Source organism: Centroberyx gerrardi, chromosome 9 (genome assembly GCF_048128805.1).
Source record: "Centroberyx gerrardi isolate f3 chromosome 9, fCenGer3.hap1.cur.20231027, whole genome shotgun sequence".
Lineage (NCBI taxonomy): Eukaryota > Metazoa > Chordata > Actinopteri > Beryciformes > Berycidae > Centroberyx > Centroberyx gerrardi.
The window spans coordinates 13,818,187-13,838,561 of NC_136005.1; the positions used below are offsets into that span (position 1 = coordinate 13,818,187).

General features: G+C 44.1%; 2 protein-coding genes across 2 annotated transcripts in view; both read left to right on the forward strand.

Moving 5' to 3' along the window:
• The window catches only part of unc13a (unc-13 homolog A (C. elegans)), a 42,924-nt gene extending 23,722 nt beyond the window's left edge, over positions 1-19,202 (forward strand). Inside the window, exons 23-41 of the mRNA XM_071908322.2 lie at positions 305-373; positions 876-965; positions 1,396-1,530; positions 3,113-3,240; positions 3,584-3,669; positions 3,919-4,045; positions 4,207-4,303; positions 5,243-5,386; positions 5,544-5,621; positions 5,911-5,988; positions 6,293-6,381; positions 6,749-6,895; positions 7,125-7,248; positions 11,552-11,608; positions 11,740-11,820; positions 12,489-12,636; positions 17,061-17,153; positions 18,080-18,239; positions 18,826-19,202. Coding sequence (XP_071764423.2) covers positions 305-373; positions 876-965; positions 1,396-1,530; positions 3,113-3,240; positions 3,584-3,669; positions 3,919-4,045; positions 4,207-4,303; positions 5,243-5,386; positions 5,544-5,621; positions 5,911-5,988; positions 6,293-6,381; positions 6,749-6,895; positions 7,125-7,248; positions 11,552-11,608; positions 11,740-11,820; positions 12,489-12,636; positions 17,061-17,153; positions 18,080-18,239; positions 18,826-19,114 — 2,220 coding nt within the window. The 3' untranslated portion in view covers positions 19,115-19,202. The remainder of the gene's footprint in view (positions 1-304; positions 374-875; positions 966-1,395; positions 1,531-3,112; positions 3,241-3,583; positions 3,670-3,918; positions 4,046-4,206; positions 4,304-5,242; positions 5,387-5,543; positions 5,622-5,910; positions 5,989-6,292; positions 6,382-6,748; positions 6,896-7,124; positions 7,249-11,551; positions 11,609-11,739; positions 11,821-12,488; positions 12,637-17,060; positions 17,154-18,079; positions 18,240-18,825) is intronic.
• The window catches only part of LOC139929162 (uncharacterized), a 383,413-nt gene that overhangs the window by 145,878 nt on the left and 217,160 nt on the right, over positions 1-20,375 (forward strand). The gene's annotated exons all lie outside the window — the stretch shown is intronic.

Consider the following 20,375-nt stretch of genomic DNA (forward strand, 5'->3'; position numbering starts at 1 on the left):
ATGAATCAGAATCAATAAATGCCATAGGTCCAGCCAGCGGCAAAGTGTGTTATTCTTTAAATATCTTATTTGCTAAAACTTTAACTTTATGTTGCCTAAATTAGAAACCATGTTTCTTCCCTCCTCGAAAAATGAGGCTAGAAGAAGCACAGTCCCTTAATTCCAATATTAATTATTCAACGAATAGCTTGTTTGCTAGCCTGTGGTACTGAATACTTGTTCCTTCATAATTTGCAGTGTAGTATTTTTTTCTCATGTTTAATGGTGTTGATATCTGTTACCATGTGTGTTGTTGTGCCTACAGAAAGAGCGATTTGTCAAGCTTCTAGACCAGCTGCACAACTCTCTGAGGATTGACCTGTCCATGTACCGAGTAAGATTGCTCTCTGTCTCACTGTTTACTCACTGTTTACTGTACACTCACTTATCTTAGAAAAGTTAATTATAGATGAGAGTCCAGCGTGGTCGGATAGCTAAGCTGCAGGATAGAAGACCTGCCCACTTCTCCTCTTCTTCCATACCAAACTTCTCCACTGTCTCTCTCTATTTCTCTTTCTCCTCATCTCTCTGCTTGTGAGAAACAGTAAAACAAAGCAGGCGGATGTGCTAATTAGAATGACAGCTCCTCAGACACATTCATGGACACATGCAGGAAATACTGCACACCCACACAACAGCAAGTGTTAGGGTTAGTTGGCGGTGGAAATCAATGACATGCTGGATCTTGCCTACAGACACACACACAAACACAGAAAACCACACATGCACACACACACACACACACACACACACACACACACACATACACACTCAAGGGAAAAGGATGAATGTGATATTGTGTTGTGGCTCACAATACTTTCTGTGTCTGACTCTAGAACAACTTCCCAGCCAGCAGTCCTGAGAGGCTGCAGGACCTCAAGTCCACAGTGGATCTCCTCACAAGCATCACCTTCTTCAGAATGAAGGTACCATCCCTTCTTCTTCTTCTACTCTCTCTTTCAGGGCCTTGTCAATTTCCTTCTCTGTGTTTCACACACTCCACCTGCTCATTAGCTCATTCACTGTAAAATAATATTTTTCTCACAAAATTCCACATGTAAGTCAAAGTCATCAGCAATTTCAGATTTTAACTCTATTCTCTCTCGATATTAATGGTGGAAACCTAACATGTATCTTTGGTGGTCAGTGCCAAAATATATTCATCTTAACAACTCATTTAATCTAGTATTAGTTTTTAAATGTTCTTTTTTAAAATGTTCTTTTTCTAAAAAACATTATTTCATTGTCTATTTAATCATGGACGATGACTTTGAAGCCCCATAATTTAGTGAGCTAATGAGCCAGTGTGTGCGCTTGTCTAGTTTTAATTCTTTTTTTTCTTTTTTTTTTGTTCAGGTCCAGGAGCTGCAGTCTCCACCCAGAGCCAGCCAGGTAGTGAAGGATTGTGTCAAAGCCTGTCTCAACTCCACCTACGAGTACATCTTCAACAACTGTCATGAGCTCTACAGCCGCGAGTACCAGACAGACCCGGTAAGAGCCCACAGTGGATCGAATGCCTGTGTAGGTGTGTGGGAATGTGTGAGCGTTCTCACTCTCTCTCACTCTCTCTCACACACACACACACACACAGACAGTTATTGGCACGACGGTGATGCTGTAGGTTTCGAGGAGCAGCTGAGTAGTATGGCTTTTATAGAACAGTTACCAACGAATGTGGACGTTCTGAGGTTTTCTCCAAAGAAGTGTACATAAAACATAATAATATAAAACAACTAGCTCCCAACTCATCATAACAGTTGGCTTAGCAATCAGTGAAGCCTGGCTAGTCGTGCTCTCTGTGAATTATCATCATGGTTGGAAGATGTCCTTGACCAATCAGATTGCTTGGCTGAAACTACCCCTCGTATAATTGGGTTTTATGATTGTTATCACTGTACCCTCTTTGCTTGATTTCTACATTGTTCTCAATGCGAAAAGTGTGTGTGTGTGTGTGTGTGTGTGTGTGTGTGTGTGTGTGTGTGTGTGTGTGTGTGACTCCAGCAGAGTCCCCACCACCCTCTCAGTCTGGGTGTGCTAGCCTCTTCCATCCATCACACCAATACAGGATTTCATCAGGGATTTCTAGAACTTGTTTTAGTCCTCATTAAAGCGCCAGCCGCAGTCACACTCCCCTCCTGAATTTCAAACAAGCATTTTCCCTTTGAATAAAACATTTCATCCTGAGGGGCGTTGCTATATTTTGTTGAAATCTCTATAAGATCATTCTTCACTTTCAACCCCTGCGGTGCTCGGCTTACGTTTTTTTTTTTCTTCCCCTCTTCATCGTCAGCTATTTCAAAGAAGTCGTCCTGACAGTTGACACGTCTCTTTAAGACAGTTTGTGCAGCTAGTGTTGAATATGTATGAGCTGGGTTGAACTGACAACATTGTTAGGATTTCCCCCCAAAATGTTCACCGCCCTTCTACATTTAATGAAGAATACATCAAGTGCAAATCACATTAAGAGAGTGTGTGTAGAGTACCAAGTGGTCTCCTTATTATGCAGCATCATTAAAGGACTTCACTGAGTTTTTGGAAGTTTGGTCCATTGGTCACCTTACCCGATATTTGACAAGAGGATAGGCACCAAAATCATCTCTGTCAGTCCAGTGTTCATGCTAATGCTTTAGCATACAGTATGTTAAGTAATCACAGACTAGCATCATTCTAAAAGTGAGAAAATGAGAACTTGACAGCATCTAAACCTGCTGATTGGAAAAATAGACAAAAAAGAAAACACTCTACTTTCAGTGGCAGAAGATCTCTCTTTCTTTTCGAGCATAAATTGTTTGCACTGGAAGTGAATAAAAACCAATACCAACTTTAGATTACTAAAAGGTTTATCTTCATACTTTGTATAATGCTAGTCGGCTACAATTACATAATGCATGCTAAAGTGTTAGCATGTGCACCAGACAGAGCTATCTACCAGACTCACAGAGATGATTTTGTCTCTGTCCTCTCGTCACGTATTGGGTAAGGTGACCAATGGGTCAAACTCCCAAAAACTCAAAAGTGTAGCTCTTTAAGGGTGATTGTGATTCCAGTTGTGCCGTTGCTTTTCCAGGCCAAGCAGGGGGCCGTGCCTCCAGAGGAGCAGGGACCGAGCATCAAGAACCTGGACTTCTGGTCCAAACTCATCACCCTCATCGTCTCCATCATAGAGGAGGACAAGAACTCCTACACTCCCTGCCTCAACCAGTACGTCTCTGTCCTGTCCTCCTTTCTCTCTCTCTCTCTCTCTCTCTCTCTCTCTCTACCAAATCCTGTCTCAATCCCATCTCACTCTTCATCTGCCTCGTTCTTCTATTCTCTCATTCTCTCCTAGAACATTTTCTCTTTGATCACATTTTCCTTTCCCTTACAATAAGATTTTAGGTTTATGCCATTTTCTGTATCTCTTCTCCACAGTTTATCTTCATAACTCTATATTTAAAACTCCGCTGTGAGGCTGATTTCAGGCAGAGAAAGTACCATCTGCTTGCTCGGTCTCATATCTCTTTCTAAGCGCATATATGCCTTCCTCCTTCTCTTCTCTGTCAAGATTTCCCCAGGAGCTTAACGTGGGTAAAATCAGTGCTGAGGTGATGTGGAACCTGTTTGCTCAGGATATGAAGTACGCGATGGAGGGTGAGCGCAAGCCAATGATATATTGAGCCTCTGTATTGACCTAGCCTTGTCAAAGCCCTGGCAGACTCATTAGAGAATTATATTCAGCAACACAGTGAGGATGTGTGTGTGTGTGTTAGGTTCTTGGGTTCGTGCCTCTGTATGCATAATAGATCTACGGTAATTGTGGATGGACTACAATAGCTTAAACACCCAGGAGCGTTTGGTTTTAATTTAACATCGGTTATCCTCTTTCTCCTTTTCTCGCAGAACATGAAAAGAATCGCCTATGTAAGAGTGCGGATTATATGAACCTGCACTTCAAAGTCAAGTGGCTGTACAATGAGTACTGCAAAGACCTGCCCTTCTTCAAGAGCAGAGTACCTGAATATCCTGCGTGAGTAGCATCTGTGCCCACAACTGTCTTGCATTTTCAGACATACACATATACTGAGGACAGATGTTAATAACAGTAATGAAATAACACAAAAATCCACCTTCTTATGTGATTATCCCAGTTTGTATATATCAAGCGGTGTGTTTTTCTGCTCTCCATAGGTGGTTCGAGCCATTTGTCATCCAGTGGCTGGACGAAAACGAGGAAGTGTCTCGAGACTTTCTGCACGGCGCTCTGGAGAGAGACAAAAAAGATGGGGTAAAACTTTTCAGCCCTTCTTCTTTTTTCCCTATCTCCTCCTCACTCCCCTGGGCCCGCTGAGTCGCTGTTGTTCAGGCAGAATTACTGTAATCCATCCTTTGTACCTCCTCTGTCACCCTCAAAGTTATCAGCCAAAGTTTCATCCTCCCGCTCTCGCCTCCCACACTTCTTTCTACCTCTCCTGCATTCTTCAAAGGCTCCCCCCAGCAGTAACAGAAGCATGGACGCAGCAGTACACACCTGGGCTCAAAGCAGAAAGCATGTCTGGGCTAAGAGGATGTTCCAGTCAAAGTGCTTTGCGGTTTAAAGAGATTCTTTGAACGTTTAAAGAGCCACGGTTGAGGCGCGCTTGTTCTTAAGGAGGGAGATAACTTTATGACAGCGGGATATTGTGGATTAATGGCCTTCTTCCCGAGTTTTGACCGAAGAAAATCTGTCCTCACCTCATTACCCAGACACCCTGAAGCAGCAGCTAGACACTCACCTCTAGCCAATTAGGGAACGGAGACTTACCACCAGCCAATTACAAAAAGACAGACAGGAGAGCTCCCACCTGCTGCCGGATGGCTGCCTGACTGGCTGGATGGCTGGCTAGCTCTGGGGCTCTTTAAGTGTGGGGAAAGATGACAGAAGTCTGGTTTAATATGGTTTCTTATGGTCCTGCTATGTGGTCTTAGGTGCCTGTCAGCTACCCCAGAGTTCCTAGCAAAGCCCCTGGGCTGACTGGTTGTCATCTATATTTATCACAGCTTCATCATCCTCTCCTCCTGCTCCACTTACCAACCTGTCAATCTGCACCAGGCAACTCAATCAGCTTCTAACCCGCTGTCTCTCCTGGTTCTTCTCGCACCCTCTCTTTCCCTCATCTCTCCTCCCTTTATCCCTTTCATTTTCTCTCTACTTTTAAACTCCTCCGTCCTGTTTTCTGCCTTACAGTTCCAGGTTACATCGGAGCACGCTCTGTTCTCCTGTTCGGTGGTGGATGTGTTTTCCCAGCTCAACCAGAGCTTTGAGATCATCAGGAAGCTGGAGTGTCCAGACCCGCAGATCGTAGGACACTACATGAAACGATTCGCCAAGGTAGATATGATGCCATGACAACTCGCAGTCAAATCATACCTCACAAAATCAATATACACTAAAAGGATCTGTTTAAAACCATTTTTCTATATTAGAAATTTTCAGATGCTTAGGACATGATTGAGGACCTGTTGCTCTTCCTTATTTCCCTCTCCAGACCATCAGCAATGTGCTTCTGTCCTATGCTGACATCATCTCCAAGTGTTTTGCCAACTATGTCACCATGGAGAAAGTGGTGAGTGGCCAAAGGCATCCATCCCATTTGTCTACCCAATGATTAAGGCACAAAAAAATGAATTTCTATTTAAGTTTAACCCCTCCACTGTTTTACTTGCCTAAATTGAAAAGGTGTTTGTTATATATATATTCTCATATGTCTAGAATTCTGAATTCCTGTATTCTGTATTTTGAGATTTTATTTTTTTTCCAAGCCGCACATCCTGATCAAGGGTATTTAATCGTGGACTATCTAATCAGGGTGTTGAGTGTTTCAGAGAGATGTGTGTCATCTTGTCCCCATGCAGCCGTGCATCCTGATCAACAACATCCAACAGCTGAGAGTTCAGCTGGAGAAGATGTTTGAAGCCATGGGTGGAAAGGATGTAAGTGACTCTCATCTCTGTCCTCTCTGAATACCCAGCAGACTGTATTGTACAGTAGCTCAGCTGTGTGTGTGTGTGTGTGTGTGTGTGTGTGAGAGAGAGAGAGAGTGTGTTTGTTCATGGTTGCCTCTGTGACCTAGTTCTGTCTCAGAGATCGTCTGTTTGGTCCAAATGTTTCCTTGGAGTGCTCCATGATATCTCTGGCCAAACTCTCTAATCAACTGTGTATGTGTGTGTGTGTGTGTGTGTGTGTGTGTGTGCCTATACCTGTGTGTGTGCCTGTGTATACGTGTGTGTGCTTCAGCTATGTGTGGAGGCCAGCGATATCCTGAAGGACCTGCAGGTTAAGCTGAACAATGTCATGGACGATCTCAGCAGGGTCTTTGCCGTCAGGTAGACACACCCACATGCACACACACACACACACACACAGACGTGCACATGCAAACTGTTTCTCAGCAAGGTCTTGAGGACATGAATGGGCTTTGCCAGGGAAACAGATGGAAACCGTGGGGGTCAAGTCCACCTCATGACCTATGTTGCATTTTCCCATGTTTCTCCTGTCGCTCCCTGCAGTATCTACTGTATGCTGGCCAACACAGGAAATAATATAAGAATAGTCTCCAAAACAACCCCATTTTTAACAATTTGAACGTCAGAGAAAAATACATCGAGAATCCGGTTGAGGTTGCTGGCACTGAGCTCAGCCTTCAGTAAAACCTTCCACTGCCTCCTGTGTGTCCTGTGTTTATCCCTGTAGTTTCCAGCCTCACATTGAGGAGAATGTGAAGCAGATGGGCGATATCTTGGGCCAAGTGAAGGGCACCACGAATGTGGGCAACGCCAGCAGTGTGGCCCAGGATGCTGACAATGTCCTGCAGCCCATCATGGAGTTCCTGGACAGCAAGTGAGGCAATCTGCCATTTCAGAGGAGTCTTCTTTTTATCTGTTCCTCTTTCTAGCATCTCTTTTTCATGCATATGAAAGAGAGTGTCCCTCCTTTTTTGTTCTCTCTCCTGCTCTCTTCATTATCAGTATGGTTTTTTACCAGGAGAACAGCGTCTGGCTCCTTCTGTTGCTCATTATTCCTCTCTCCTCTCCTCTCCTCTTCTGCCTCGTCCTCCTCCTCCTACCAGCTTGACGCTGTTTGCTAAGATCTGTGAGAAGACTGTGCTGAAGCGTGTGCTGAAGGAGCTGTGGAAGCTGGTGATGAACACGATGGAGAAGACCATTGTTCTGCCGCCACTCACAGACCAAACGGTGAGAGCACCTAGTCCTATGAATACACATCCACCAGCACACAGACACAATACGAACTAGATATACACAAACTTGTGCATTTTATTTTGGCATTCATAGCCGGACAATGTGCATGTCCATATATACAGACGGGTGCTTATTTAACGTATGGAATTATTATTTTATTCGTATTTGGATGTATATGCACATGCAAACAGAAATAAACACACGTGCACAAACACACAAACACACACACACACACATATACACACACACACAGCCCTTAGGATCTGTTGTGACTCAAGAAAGATTACTGTTTATTTTTAGTGAGCGTGAGTGTTGCTGTGAAACACGACATGGAGTAAAGAGATATGATGAATATTTGATCTGTTCTGATGATGACCGCAACATTAGGTAGACAGCAGGAAACTGTCTTACAGAACACGTAACACACACACACACACACACACACACACACACAACAAACACTCACACACTCATGCACACACACCTCCAACTGCCAAGACAGCTTCAAAAGAACAGGAGGAGGAGGTGGAGGAGGAGGACAGGGAATAAAAAAGGCAGACATTTTGTGTGTATTACAATTCAAGATGGCTCTCCTATTAAGAAATGGCAGAGGAAGACTGAACTGCCTTCGCATCAAATTGACATGGCACCCTATTCTCTATCCAGCCCCTACACATATATGCACCACTGCCCCCTATGCCTCCATTCATCCAACCAAATCAAGGTGAAATCCTAAAAAAAAAAGACAAAAGGAAAAAGGAGTGCACCATATCATTCTAACCCCAGCTCATGGCTGCTCTCCAATATGTCAGCTAACAAATATTTGGAGCGATTCCTGATTTATGAGTAACTCACAACTGAATGGCGGATATTTTGCCCTGGGGATTTGGCCCTCTGTCAAGTTGAATCATACATTTTGGAAAGCAGCCTCTTGTTTTCTTTTGTTTTGGATATATGTGTTCTTATTTGTGTTTGGTTATTGAAGAAAGAGCCTCATATCACTCGTTAAAGGATGCATTCATCTATGGAGAACAAGCAAAGGCTAAAAAATGTGTTCAAAAGCCATATGATCGTCTATAGAATAACCATTTCCTCATTTGGAGTTGCTGTTAAAATTTTCTAGCACAGATTTGCCTCTAAGAATATTTCCGCAGAATTCAAGTTACGTATTTGCTGGCCCTTCTCAATTCTCAACTACTACTTAGTCCAGGCTTTAGAGGCATTTAGCCACAGGTCCCTCCAGCCCTGGGGCCCAAACTTGTGTGTTTTTGACTGATGTGGGGCTCTTTGCAGCTTGACTGACCCTTCTCTCTGGTTGTTGTTGTTATTACTATTACATCCTGCTCCCACCGCTCTCCCTCCACAGATGATTGTAAGTACGGCACTCCTGCGTGTGTGTCTGTCTGTTCGTCTACGGTGGTCGGTTCTCTGCTATATGTGGCTGCGATCTCCCCTGTTCTACCCTACATCACACCCTCCCTGTTCTGATCTGTCCTGTCCCTCTTTCATTTGATCTGTCGTTCTGTCTCCTCTCTTCTCTCTTCTCTCTTCTCTCTTCTCTTCTCTTCACTGTCCTCACTTCTCTCTCTCCCTCCTCCTCGTCTCCAACTCTGTCTCTCTTTGAGGAGACAGAAGCATGGTGCATTCCTGACTGGTTCTGATAGGTCCTACCCCCCCCCCTCTCCCCCCCTCTACAACCTCTACAAGGAAGTGGTACTCCTCTCTCGCGCCTGGTGTTGCCTTGTTTCTTCTCATGCATTGTGCCCCCCCCGGGACTCCAGCGGGGTGACTCTGACCTCTTGGTGGCTTGGTATCTGGTGTCCTGCCCCTCTGACCCCCCCCCCCCCCCCTCCCTTTCTTCCCTTCTGACCTCTCCCCTGCCCTATTTCTCCCCCACTGTCCCCACCTTTCCCACCTGTTTGAAGTGTGTCCCCCCTCCCCCCACTGTGGGTTTGTTGCTTGCATCTGATCTATTTCAACACTGCAGTCCTCTCTCAGTATATTGTACAACACTGTACTGTACTGTACTGTATGTCTCTCTGCAGGCCTGTCATGTCGGTCTGTCCTGGTTTGGTTCCATGTTCTGTTGTTACTATGACTACTGTAATGCTGGTAACATATGATGTTGGTAGTACTGACGCACAGAATGGCCTTTCTAACCGCAAGATGTTGGAGTGTTGATTGGAGTGATGTCGGTCAAACACAAGCTATTTATGTCCAAGCGTGTCTTCAGTTTACTGTACAGAAATACTCTTGATGCTTCCAATGTTTCAATTTTTACTTTTCATTTTTGTTCTTCTACCATGGCATCTCATTTTAATAATTTATCTTACTTTAGCTGGGTATATTTTCTTTTATGGGGACGTAGGAGTAGGAAGTAGCAGTAGGAAAAGGTTTTCTTTTTCATATATATGACTTTATGTCATCACTTATATTAAGTATATACAATGGGATTTTAACTGTACAATATTTCCTTTCTTTCCTGTTACTGAACTCTGGACTTTGCCTCAAATAGCCTGTAAACTAATTGCATGTGACCTGGCCCCCTAAATCAAACCACATAGTGTGGTCCCATTACTGCAGCCTCTGATGAAACAGAGCTCAGTAATGTGAAAGCATAGCCAGAGAAATGCAATGCTAATGGAACGCTAATAGAACCCTTTATTCAAACAGAAGAGCTGCTCTGATTAGGTGTAAACAATATGCAACGAAAGTCAATATGTCAGCCGCATATTTCTAAGCAAATTTTAGAAACACCTCATTATCCCTGTCAACATGTATGACATTCTGCTATGGAAATCAAACATCAAATTTGTATCATCACTAAACTATATTTAGTGATGATACAAATGAATACTAATAGAATGGTGAGGATGTCTCTGGCAGTGATGGGTGTCTCCAAATTTAGTTTCACATTTTGCGATATATATGCTCTTTCATTGCGTGTTCCCATCTAGCCAATGAGACTGAGAGTGAGTGAGAGTGTTACTAATAAGATGCCAGCCAGTCAGACTGTAGGGACCGGCCACTTCCTGAAGTATTAACCACATGCTCTCTTTTCAGGGGAGGCTGAAGAGTGCTTCTCACAGTGATGTAAGGACTAAACCCCTTAAGATCAATATGTCTTGTCTCTCTCCTCTATGTCCTCTCTCCGTGTCTGTCTCTCTCCCTCAGCTCCCCAGTCAAACAAAGCAGTGGAAGCATTGTTTTTCACCTTTATGTTTACATGCCATTCCTCCTATATGGCTACTGATATGCTGTGAAAATCCCCTTAACACACTTCGTAGTGGTAGCTGCCTGCATCCCCAGCCTCACCACTGTCACAAAATATGTGAGGCACAGAGTTGTACCTTTTGTCGCCGAAGGTACAACTCTGTGCCTTATTTTCTGGCAGTGTACCATAATGTAGTAGTGGAGGGTTAGCTGGGTTACTTTCGCATGACTACGTCCCGACTGCATTTCTTGCCTCACTGTTTCTAGAGTATCTAAAATACAGCATGAATGAGTAGACACACAACACAGTTTCAAGAATGCACACTTAATGTTTTTTATCATTTCTAGATTATAATGAATTTCCTATGTACAGAGACTCGTTTGTGTGTTTTGTTTCATTTTCTGGTGTTGTTTTGGTATTGTTTGTAAGACTATGTAACCATGAATAAGTCCTAACCATAGATATACACAGTAAAACCCTATATCGTGTCTATGGCTATAACCACAGACAGGATTTGGAGGTACAGTCAACAGCACTTAGTGATATATTCTCTTACCAGAGTATCGCGGTAGGCTGGGCTTCCAGCAGATACCTAATATATCACCACAGTGCTACTGCATAGTTGCTCTCTCCTTCATACTGTGCGTGCGTGTGTGTGTGTGTGTGTGTGTGTTCATGAGTGCACGAGTGTGTCTGCCTTTCTTGCCCTTACGATGAGCTGAGCCACTTTCCCCTTTCTTTGTACTGAAACGTCTTGCTGTGTGTGTGTGTGTGTGTGTGTGTGTGTGCGCGTATGCAAGTGAGAGTGTGTGTGTGTGTGTGTGTGTGCACCTGAGTGTAATGTTTTTGAATGAATAAGACAGAGATAAGTATGATAACGGCGCTTGAAGAAAAAGCTTTGACATGAGTAAAGAGGCTTAAAAGTGTGAGTGTTTTGAATGTGTGTGTGTCAAAAAAGTCGCTGTCCTCTGTGTGACACTAAGCCGTTTACTACTAAGTCATGTATTGTCATGATAACAACAGTGCTCTTCTCTCTCTTTCTGTCTACCTTTCCTCTGTACTCTCTCTCTCTCTCTCCTCCAGGGTACCCAACTCATCTTTAACGCTGCCAAGGAGTTGGGACAGCTGTCCAAGTTGAAGGTACAGTATGTCTATAGGCTACACCAGTGCTTCAGAACAAGGCTTTCATCACTTAAAAAATATGTAAGTACAGTATCAAAACGGACAGATTGGTCATTTTCAGTTTGTGCTTCTCCCTGTGTCGTCTTCAGGAGCACATGGTTCGTGAGGAGGCCAAAGCCCTGTCACCTAAACAGTGTGCTGTGATAGAGCTGGCCCTGGACACCATCAAGGTACAAACTCTGTGTTACATATACAAACATAGACTTACATGGTTATGAGCCACCTCAAATGTTTGACAAAGAGCATGTATGATTAATAGAGAGTTGTTCATTTTGCGCTCTGGTTTTAAAAGTCAAATGTGGTTTATAGATTTTGCCCACAGGGCAGAAGAGTTTAAATCGCCTCTGTTTGACAGAGAGATTTCTGGTCAAACTCTAAGACTATGACTGTGAGCTTTGATATTGTGGCTCCACAGCTCTGTGATTTAAGACGAGGGAAATGAGACCCGTCTGAAGTGGTCATTCAAATAAAAGCTTGACAGCCTGCCAAATGGCGCTAACTCCTCTATAAGATGCCAAGAGCAGCTACAGAGACAGAATACGTAATCACAGTCAGTCTTAGTGAAGCCAGTTTGTTCACCTTTGCTGGATTGCATGCTGGATCAATGTTGAATAATGTCACTAATGTGTGAGAGTTTATATCCCTTTGCACTTGTAAGAACTAAGATACTTCCTGGGAAATTATTGTAGGACTTTACAATCCTTCACTCTGTCTGAGATCATTCTGTCATCCTGCATTTTATTATTTCTTTCCTAACGTCAAGTTACAAGGATCTGTCTTACAGGAAAGTTACTCATGAGTGACTTCTATTTTCTCAATCTGCCTTTGTCTCTGTTAGCAATATTTCCATGCCGGTGGTGTGGGTCTGAAGAAGACTTTCCTGGAGAAGAGTCCTGATCTCCAGTCTCTCCACTACGCCCTGTCCCTCTACACCCAGGCCACAGACAAACTCATCAAGACCTTTGTCCAGTCCCAGAACGCACAAGGTAACCTAATGGTCTTTCTACTCCACCCCACTCTCTCTTTCTCTCTCTTTGGCATACTTTGGATTCTCCAGTAACTTCATTTCCTAACTGTGAGCTTTATTTTCAGTGTTATGTAATTCTCCTGTATTGAGATCAATGTGTCCCTACTTTTCATTTAAGGGTTTCCCACATGCCCAGCTCTATATCCTGAAAACATCTCACATGCTTTGTAGAGCAGAAAGTCGTGGCTGCAGGAGCACAATATTTTCTCACTGCTATGAAATATTGAGTCTCCAGTTACCCAGCTTCCGGAAACACGGAGACTATTCTTTACATGATCTGACAGCCATTTGCAATAAAAAAATAAATATCCGCCCCCTCCTTTTCTCTCGCTCTTTGAGTCTGTCGCTCTGTCTTTTTTCCCCTCTTTCCATCAGATGGCTACGTAACAGCCATCATCTTTGTGCGAGCGCCGGTACTGACACACTGTCCCTAAGCACCACTGGTAGAAATGCCATATGAATGAAAGATCACTCAAAATTTAATTAGCATAAATGCCATGCAGCTTTTGGAGAATACCTAAGCACATTTTGCAGCAGCAGTGTGTCTGTGTGAGCTGTGTATGTGGCTGAACCGTCCTGCTACAGAATGGAAGAATAAACAGAGGACAGTGAAGCCGATGCAGGAGAGCTGACCGTGTATTTATCAGGATCTCTCTTAGCTTTTGGGCCCACATTTAAAACTGTAAGTCTGCTTTTCAACTCTGTGATTCTTAACTCAACGTCTGCACATTTCATATTTCTATGTGTCTCTCCTACTCTCTCCTCTCTCTCTCTCTCTCTCTGTGTCTCCTCCCTCCCTCTGCCCCATCTGTGGGCCAGTGTTCGGCGGGAAGGGGGTGAGGTTCACCACTAGTGAGGATGTGTACCCAGAGAAGGGTATGTGGACCTCAGGCTCAGGGCCCGAGACACCAGGGCTCCCAGAAAGCCTCCAGACCAAAGCCCACCTCCCTCCACCCTCCACCCCCCATGTGCATCCTGAGACTGCCCTGCCTGCTCACACTCATCCCAATAGACAAATACAATATACACAACACACATACTCTCTCTCTCTCTGTCCTCCCTTCCTCTCTCTCCTCAAACACACATACACACACACACGCATACACATCCACCACAACAAACAGAACATAGACTTTATGCATTCATGCATGTAATGTACACACTGATGTCTGTATGTACGGTACTGCGCTGAATACATACGCCCTATGTATGTATGAGCAGACACTAAAGCATGATGTGCGGACATCAGATGAAGAGAATAGAAATGCATTAAGAGTATGGAGGAACCCTGATCCAGCATGATGTCATGGAGAGAGGCCCGCGGGCCGAGCGCAGTGTGTGTGTGTGTGTGTGTGTGTGTGTGTACACGTGGGCGAGAGAGTGACTGAGCAGAGCAATGTGAGTGAGTGAGTCGCTCTGGCTGTGTGACTGTCTTTAAGGTTGTTGAACCACAAACACGGGGTCTCTAGCAAGGTCTCCGCGTTGGGAGGAATTCCTTTCACCCATGCTACTCCCCCTCCCGAAATGTTAGAGCGGTGATGAAGAAGAGTATGATTATGATGAAGATGGTGATGGTGATGACAGTTGGCTCAGTTTGTCTGGGAGGGCTCCCTGTCTTTCATACGCATATGCACAAATACAGACAGAGACAGACAAATACAAACACACACACACACACATATCTCCCACGTGCAGCAAGGCGCTCCCTATAGCAGTGACGAGAAAGGGTGCTCACCCCTCCTCAACTCATCCCCCCCAGTGAGCTACATATTCAGCCAATCAGAAACAGTCCCTGGGGTCAGGTGGTTGCGGTGTCTGTCACTGTAGATTAGTATCAAAGGATTTGACTCTCTCTCCCTCTCTCGCTCACACACACACACACACACACACACACACACACACACACATTCGCGCAGTCTCACTCTCTCACACGCAGGATGCTGCAGGAGCTACATGCATATAGTCAAGTCAATATTTGCTTATCTTGCCTCGCTCTAGTTTTGCTGTCTCAGGGGATGTCACTTCATCTGGTGTGAGACAAGTTATATCACACAGTCGTCTCAGATGCAGAACTCTTTACAATAGATTGGTAAAATGATTAAGGCTGGAATAAGAGAGACCTATAGATGTAGAAATGTGTTGCATTGCAAATAGAGTTGTTATCCTATGGAAAGAGGCCAAGGAGATAGGCTTATAGAAGAAATTAGCAGTGCGTCTTCAGCCTCCCACCAGCTGCCGGATGTCCTTGGCTGTAGCGCGGATGTAAATCACTTTCCACTTAACAGATCTCACTGGATAGGCATTCCTGCCACATTATAGTATATAATTAGAGCAGGATGAATGGAACAGTCTCTCTCCAAAGCTCAGAGGAATTTATGGTTATGAAATCGACTATTACTGAAAAGGACTGTGATTAGTGATGATTGTGTAGGACTCTCGTTCATACATACTGTGTTAAATACGATATGAACTGCATTAAAATAATTATAGGCTATGATTAAATTAATTGAAGTGACGGGTCATGCAGTGAACATACACAAAGATAATGCTTTGGCAGAATTACATTACAAGTTAGAGGTTTAATGCCTATTCTGATGGAGATTTGCATTGCGGAGTAAAATATGCACTTTTGATTGTCATGTTGATTGAAGAGACAAAAAGCTTGCTTTTTCTTGGCAGCATCGTGCTCGCTCTCAGCCAGCAAAGTTTCTTTTTCATCTTTCATGGAAGCCCTCCATAGAATAGACAAGGCCAGATGGATGACTGCTGCCCTCTTTGGTCCCATTGGCAAGGGGACCAACAATCCCATAATGCCCCTGGGAGAGATGCAAAGAGCTGCGTGCCAGGAACACTCTGCTGTCCAACTCCCACAGACACCTTGCTTAGTGGGTGGCTGGTTGAACACACACACGCACACGTACACACACACACACACACCCCCACACACATACAAAAACACAGGCTGCTGGTTTTTGCCACAAAGATGCTGTTGACAGAGTGAAGACACTAATTAAAACACAGAAAATTAATGTCCATCTGTCACCGTATCCGTCCGGAATTTAATGTGGATCTTAACCACTTGTTCAAATGCGGCACAAAACCACACAGGCATAATGAGGAAAGATTTGTCCATCTTGGTACCACCTTGTTTTCAGACACTAGCCAGTCGACACCTCCCTCCCAGACAAAAGAGCTGGAGCCTGAACGGAGCCATCTAGACAGGTCCTTTCTGCATGTCACTCTCTTCTCCCCAACACAGTCCTGGGGCCAGCAGCATGGAGCCAAGGACCCCAAGGCCTGAGCTTGGGCCCAGGTCCAGGGTTGAGCTATCTCAGGTGGAGGGTGCACACATGGACCAACTCAAATCCATTGGGTTTCTGGAGCTAAAATACAAAGGCGAACCACTGATTTGAATCCCTTTCTAGTTAAGTTAATGTGAATATTATCAATAAAATTTGAGTCCTCCAGACGTGTGCCTCGTCACGCAGCATAGCTTTAATTGGGGAGTTGTGCATCAGGGGTCCTTCACCGACAGATCTGAGAGGCTGACCTGCTTCCTCTCTCAGTAAGCTCCCTTCACCTTTCTTGCCCCCCCCCCTCCCCTCACCATGCTTGAGTAAAGGCCTTTACCAAGGAATGGGTATGGGTCCGCCTGTATAGACCCATCTGAGCATGTTCTGACCTGATCTATATCAGGAGAACCAGGATGATTACCCTCTCAACTTCTCTCCTGTCTCCTCTCTGCCTCCTACTAACCACCCTGCATCCTAACAGACACACTCTGTGGGACAACAGACACTATGCATCTATGAGTGAGCACCTAATACCAAACTGTTACCTTTCAATTGCTGAATTTGTACAAAAGCCACTGCAGTCAGACTGGTCAGTGTGTTGCCATTGTGCAGAATGCCTATTTGAAAGAATGGGATCGTACACGACAGAGAAAATATATTTCAATTGATCAGCTGTTATAACAGAAAATGGTAAAACTACCTGTACTGGCCTGACAGGTGTCACTCATAGCGGCTTCGTCTGATTGTTCACTCACAGGCCACAGCATAAGCACAACAGCTCACTATGCCTTCTTTTGAGTCCTCCTGTTACGCAATGCTTGTTTCAGTATGAAGCAATGTTTGTATCGTCAATATTCTATCTAATGTGCATAGGGTTGTGGCCAAATCCATTTCAGTGTATAATTTACGAAATTGAAATGGAATTGATCGGTAACCTTGTTTCTGCATCAGAGTGAGAGGAGGAGCGTTTGGAGTAGAGGGCATGGTGGCTGGTGTTAGTGTTTGGCCTGTGATAGGAGTACAAAGAGGACCCATGTTTCCAAATCCCAGGGCTCTAACTTGCCCCCCCACTCCCTGTCTGTCCTGTCAGGCTCCGGGGTGGACGACGCCGTGGGAGAGGTGTCCATCCATGTGGAGATTTTCACTCACCCCAACACCGGAGAGCACAAGGTCACGGTAAAAGGTATGATTTTGTGTTCAGCAAAGTTTACAGACAGAAGATGTATTTTATTTTTTTTATTGATTTAACCTTTTTAAACAGGTTGTCCCATTGAGATAAAGCATCACTTTATTTAAGGGAGCCCTTGCCAAGAAAGCATCATCGAGACAAACATAAAAGTTGCAGACAGGCAATGAACAGAAACCAAAACATAATCAAAGTCACACAGTGGAGAGATACAGCGGAAGATATAGCGCCTTAATGAGTCTGCCACACAAAGTCGCCAAAAGAGCAGCTCTTTCTACTTTACATAATTTCCATGAAGAAGGAGCTGATTACATGAAGGCACATTTTGCCTAATTCTTGTTCTCACCTTAGGGACAGATAACAAAAACAAATCCTGTGATCTAATTTTCTAGACATATAAGAGCACAAATAATCAGGAAGCAGACCCAGAGTGGCTTTAAAGATAAAAATGTGCCAATGAATGAGTCTAAACTGGGCAGGGCGGGCCAGTCAGCCCAAGCACATAAGGTACAATGATGAGTGAGAGCTTCACAGTGAGTAATAAACTTGATCGCTCCAATGTCTGAGGCACAAAACATTGGGAAGGGGAATACGAATGTATTACATTGCCATGATTAGGTACTGGCATAAAAGTGGCTGTGACCAGTTGCTTTTTAGCTGCCAAAGAGATTTATGACTTGGTCTTAAAATAAAATCCCAATTTCAGCTTCAATATCTTAGCAAGAAGCTGAATATGTGGCCTGAGGGAAAGCCAGTACTTTGTTGATCTGAATTTTCTCTCTCTCTCCTCCACACTTTCACACATTCTTGCCACATGAATCTCACTCTCTCTCACACCCTTTTTTCTCACTCGTTCTCTCCTTCCCACTCTCTTTCCTTTCATTTCCAACCCCTCTCTCTCTCACTCTCTCTCTCTCTGTCAGTGGTGGCTGCCAATGACCTGAGGTGGCAGACGCAGGGGATATTCCGGCCGTTTGTGGAGGTCTATATTATTGGGCCGCACCTCAGTGACAAGAAGAGGAAATACGCCACCAAATCCAAGAACAACAGCTGGGCTCCCAAATACAACGAAACCTTCACTTTGTGAGTAGACAGCCGAGCCTTGCCAGTAACGTATGTATTAAAATCAAATATGTGTGATTCTGTGATGACGACAAACGGTCATAACGGTACTGATCATTGAGTAAGCGATAATAATAATGATGGGTTGTTTTGTTACGTGAATATACTACCAGTCAAAAGTTTGGACACACCTGATTGAATGCACTATGTTTTTCATTATCTTAAAGCCATTTTGATCTAAAGGCTTATGCTTCAATGCTTGAAATTTGTTTCTTAGACAAATATAAATATTGAAGTTGATGCCTATATATGAATTTCTTTCCAAAGCCTTTGCCTTTCCATCAAGGCAAAGGGCGGCTACTTGAAAGAATCTAAAATATAAGATAGTTTTGATTTGTGACTTTTTTGGTCACTGCATAATTCCATTTGTGTTGTTTCATAGTTTTGATGTCTTTACTATTATTCTAAAATGTGGAAAATACTAAAAATAAAGAAAAATGTGGTGTGTCCAAACTTTTGACTGGCAGTGCCTCGGTCAGAGTTTTTAAATCCATAAGCTGTGTTTCAAAGTCGGATTATTCTTAACCCGTCTCTCCTCTCCCTGCAGCACCCTGAGCAGCGAGGTGGGTCCTGAGTGCTACGAGCTCCAGGTGTGTGTGAAGGACTACTGCTTCGCCCGCGAGGATCGCACTGTGGGCATGGCCGTCATGCAGCTGAAGGACATGGCCTCCAGAGGCAGCGTCGCCTGCTGGCTGCCGCTGGGCAAGCGCATCCACATGGACGAGACGGGCCTCACCGTCCTGCGCATCCTCTCCCAGCGCAACAACGACGACGTGGCCAAGGAATTCGTCAAGCTCAAGTCCGACCAGCGCTCTGCAGAGGAGGGCCGCAGCTAAGAAGCAAAGAGAGGTGAAGCGGCCTGGCTGAAACTCGGCTCAGACGTCGCCACCCGCCGCCCTGGAGCTCTGCTGAGCCACCGCTAGCCACTGCCCCGAAGTTCTAGTGTTGTAAAAGCACAGATAAAACAACAGTCACCACACATCCAGTACTGTAAATACATTCATTTCACTGAAAAGGACATCGTGCTTAACAAACATCACTCTAATTGTCTTTAAAAGCACCAATGTCTTTATCGTTATAGATATTATCAATCATCCTGTAGACGCATAAATCTATTTGTTGACAAATCAGATGAACAATACATCTCTACATAGAGTTTAAATCATAGAGCGTATATCTACCGTCCTCTCAACCTCTCTCCGCAGAGGTCAGTCATGCCATTCCAAACTAGCATTTCACACACACACACAGACACACACACACACACACACACACACACACACACGCACATATATACCTACATACCTTCTTTGACTGGTCAGGTTGTGAAACTTCTTGTAGCCTTTACTGTCTTGGGTTTTCTCTCGATTCCCTCTGCCTTTTTCTTTACCCCCTACATTCCAGTTCGTCTTGTCCCTTCACTGGCCTGCATCCACCCAGAGAGGGGACCGGAAGTGCCAACAGATAATCACTGAAATATGCCAAGACCTGCCCTAAGCACAAGAGGACCAACTGTCCAACAGACCCACTGACAAAAAAGGGCTGCAAAGCCTCAAACATTCCAGTATGGGGGAGGGGTTACACACATTGGGAATAAAGCACTATTTACTTCTGATAGTTTTCAGATTATGGTTTAATTAAAAAGATTTACTTTCTGTTTCTTCCAAATTATATTTATATTTGAATAATTATATATATCTATATATCATATATAATATAAGATGTTTAGGACATATATAAGGTTATAACAGAGGACTATTAGGTGGAGGTATTGTACTTGAAAGATTGTCCCTGTCTGTCTTTTTGTCTTTGTGTCTACCCAGTAACAGAGCACACTGCCTGACACCCTTAATGCCTTTTGTCTTGTTGACCCTAGTATGTCTGTCTCCTATATAGTTTCTGTATAGAGAGATGAATCTGATGAGGACAAGCGTTCAAGCACTGATTCATCAGAACATAATGTGTGAGAAAGAGCATAACTGAGTGTGAATGTATGTGTGTGTGTGTGTGTGTGTGCACTTGGGCGCGTGTGGAGCCTGTACTGTATGAGTTTGTTTGTAAGATGTTCTAGTGTTGACCTCCTGTAGCCGCCAGTGT